The sequence below is a fragment of the Phaethon lepturus genome, unplaced genomic scaffold (genome assembly GCF_000687285.1).
Source record: "Phaethon lepturus isolate BGI_N335 unplaced genomic scaffold, ASM68728v1 scaffold38834, whole genome shotgun sequence".
Taxonomy (NCBI): Eukaryota; Metazoa; Chordata; class Aves; order Phaethontiformes; family Phaethontidae; genus Phaethon; species Phaethon lepturus.
The window spans coordinates 51,599-53,916 of NW_010533237.1; the positions used below are offsets into that span (position 1 = coordinate 51,599).

General features: G+C 35.3%; 1 protein-coding gene across 1 annotated transcript in view; it reads right to left on the reverse strand.

Annotated features, from left to right (window-relative positions):
* The window catches only part of TRAPPC12 (trafficking protein particle complex 12), a gene marked incomplete at its 5' end in the record, with an annotated part of 39,040 nt that extends 37,006 nt beyond the window's left edge, over positions 1–2,034 (reverse strand). The window contains 1 exon segment of the mRNA XM_010285114.1: positions 1,896–2,034. Within this exon segment, the coding sequence (XP_010283416.1) occupies positions 1,896–2,034 (139 nt within the window).
* Between the last annotated feature and the right edge of the window lie 284 nt (positions 2,035–2,318).

Below are 2,318 nucleotides of genomic sequence, written 5' to 3' on the forward strand. Positions count from 1 at the left end.
GCCCCAGCAAAAAACTACAGAAGGAAGGTTTAATAGCTGTTCCCACATCTTAATCACATTGTATTTCTATGAGATATCTACAACCAGCAGGTCAGCTCCGTCCAACCTTGATCTTATTTTTCGTACAGATAATGGTCCCAGTTGGTATGTTCAACTGTTAAAAATGAACTGAGGCATATAATAATGAAATAGAATATTTTCCTTATGCTCACCTTTTTACCATAGATACCCTCATAATTTGTATGAAATAGCTGCAGAAGTTGAGTGGTTGCTGCAAAGACACTTTGGATCCAGAGTTCAGCCACAGGACAGGTGCCTGCAACAGCTGGCAAGACTGTCAGAACCGCTGCTACCTGTACGCTCTGTGGCACGAGGACTGGAATGCCTCAAATATTGACATGACCTGCAAGGATTCTTTCCTAGGCAGAATAACTTAATTTTAATACTAAAAAAGATGTGGAAACATACACACGGCCTGAGGAAGACTAATTCTCCTGCGCAACACTGCATCACGTGCAAAGCTGCCAAAATATAACCAGATGCAAAGAACTGGCCAACCTGATGACCTCTCACTCTTAAAAATAACACTGTTCCTTCTCATTGAATATATCCAAGGCAAAACAGAAAATTTTTGCCTGTGATTGCCTGAAAGACGATAAGGTCAGAGGGACTTGTTCTAGGCAGTCTACATTGGCCTTGCTGGACTACGACTGATGCTTTGCACTGCTGAATAGATGAAACAATCTCCCACAAAAAATGCTGAGCTTTCTTGAGATTCTCCCATTCCTCAGCAACCTCAAAATCTCAGTGTCCTTCTAGGTTACCCCATTGAGACTGCCAGCATCTTACGTAAAATGGACTATATTTTTTTCAGAGAGCGGCACTGTCCATTACAACTGTTAATTACAAGCGTTTTATTACACACTGTGGATCAAATATGAAAGCCAAAGAACTGTTAAGATCACTCAACAGTGTACTTGCATCACAGAGCTTTTTATTTCTAAATAACAGATTTAGAAAAAATAAAATTTCAAAATAGCCTGAACAGGAATGAAATTACTCTTAAAAATAGCAATTTTTCAAATCCAGACTCCTGGAGGACTAGAATACTCTGGGTAGTGGAACTATTTGGTTAACCTATGGGCTGCTGGGAGCAGTGGGAAGTACTGCGTCTATAATTTCAGATAAAATGCTTATAAAGAATTGAGGCTGGCGGTTTCTTTTTTCCTCTTCAACAATGGGATACATAGTTACTGATTTTGATTTAGTTTCAATTACTAAGCAAATAATATTACATTTAACCAGTATTCTTTTTTTATTAAGAAAAATTATCAAATTGGCTCTAATTTTTTTTTTTTTAAATCCTAGAAACCAGGAAACCTAAAATAAACACCCACATTAGCATATATGCATTGACATGGAAGTGTTAAAAATAGCATATTGATAGTACCTGGATGAATTTAAGAGGAAAAGCTTATAGATTCTTTTTCCACAAGCTCTCATCACCTTTCACAGCCTGTTTCTGGCTAAAATGAACAATTAAAGTTTGTTTTTTTTAAATTTCAATACCCTCAAACCAAACTATTTTATTACATTTACTTGTTAAAAACACTCCTCTTTCAAATCAATGCTGTATCACCATCATGAAATACATTGCCTACCTATGTTGTGATGGAATAGTTTTACCCCTTATTGTTATTCCTTACTGCTACCTCCATAAGGCAAACAATGCTTTAACATAGTAGTTAATCATCTTCTTCTGGGGGAAAAAAATTAAATAAGAAATAATAATAAATTCACCAATGCTTAGACTTAAAAAAGCCTGAATCCATTATTTTATAATGACTGGTAAAAATGGCAAAACCACAAAGCATTTTATAAATCAAGTATCTTACCTTTTCGTCCAGGGTATACATGAGGGTAATACTCGTAATAAAGATCAGGCTGGTCTAGATTTCCAAATGGTTCAAATTCCATTTCTGCATTTTGGAATAGATTCAGTTTTACCAGCAGCGCTAGTCTCACAAACCACAGCTAAAAATTAATACATATTAAAAAAAAAAGGAAAAGACAAGGTCTGTTATTAGCCACATCCAAACACAATTTCAACTTTCTAAGGTTTTATGATAGAGCAGAGTAAAGAGTTTCTATGTTACTTGGTGATAAGAGTCAGGATTTATATTTATATGCTCTTTCATAGAATACTTTTCATAAGATCATTAGAACAAAACACAGAGGACTGATGTTTTAATTGTTTGTAAAGGTATTCAGATTTTGAAGATGATGTATGTATCATCACTGTATGAGGTTTAATAAGG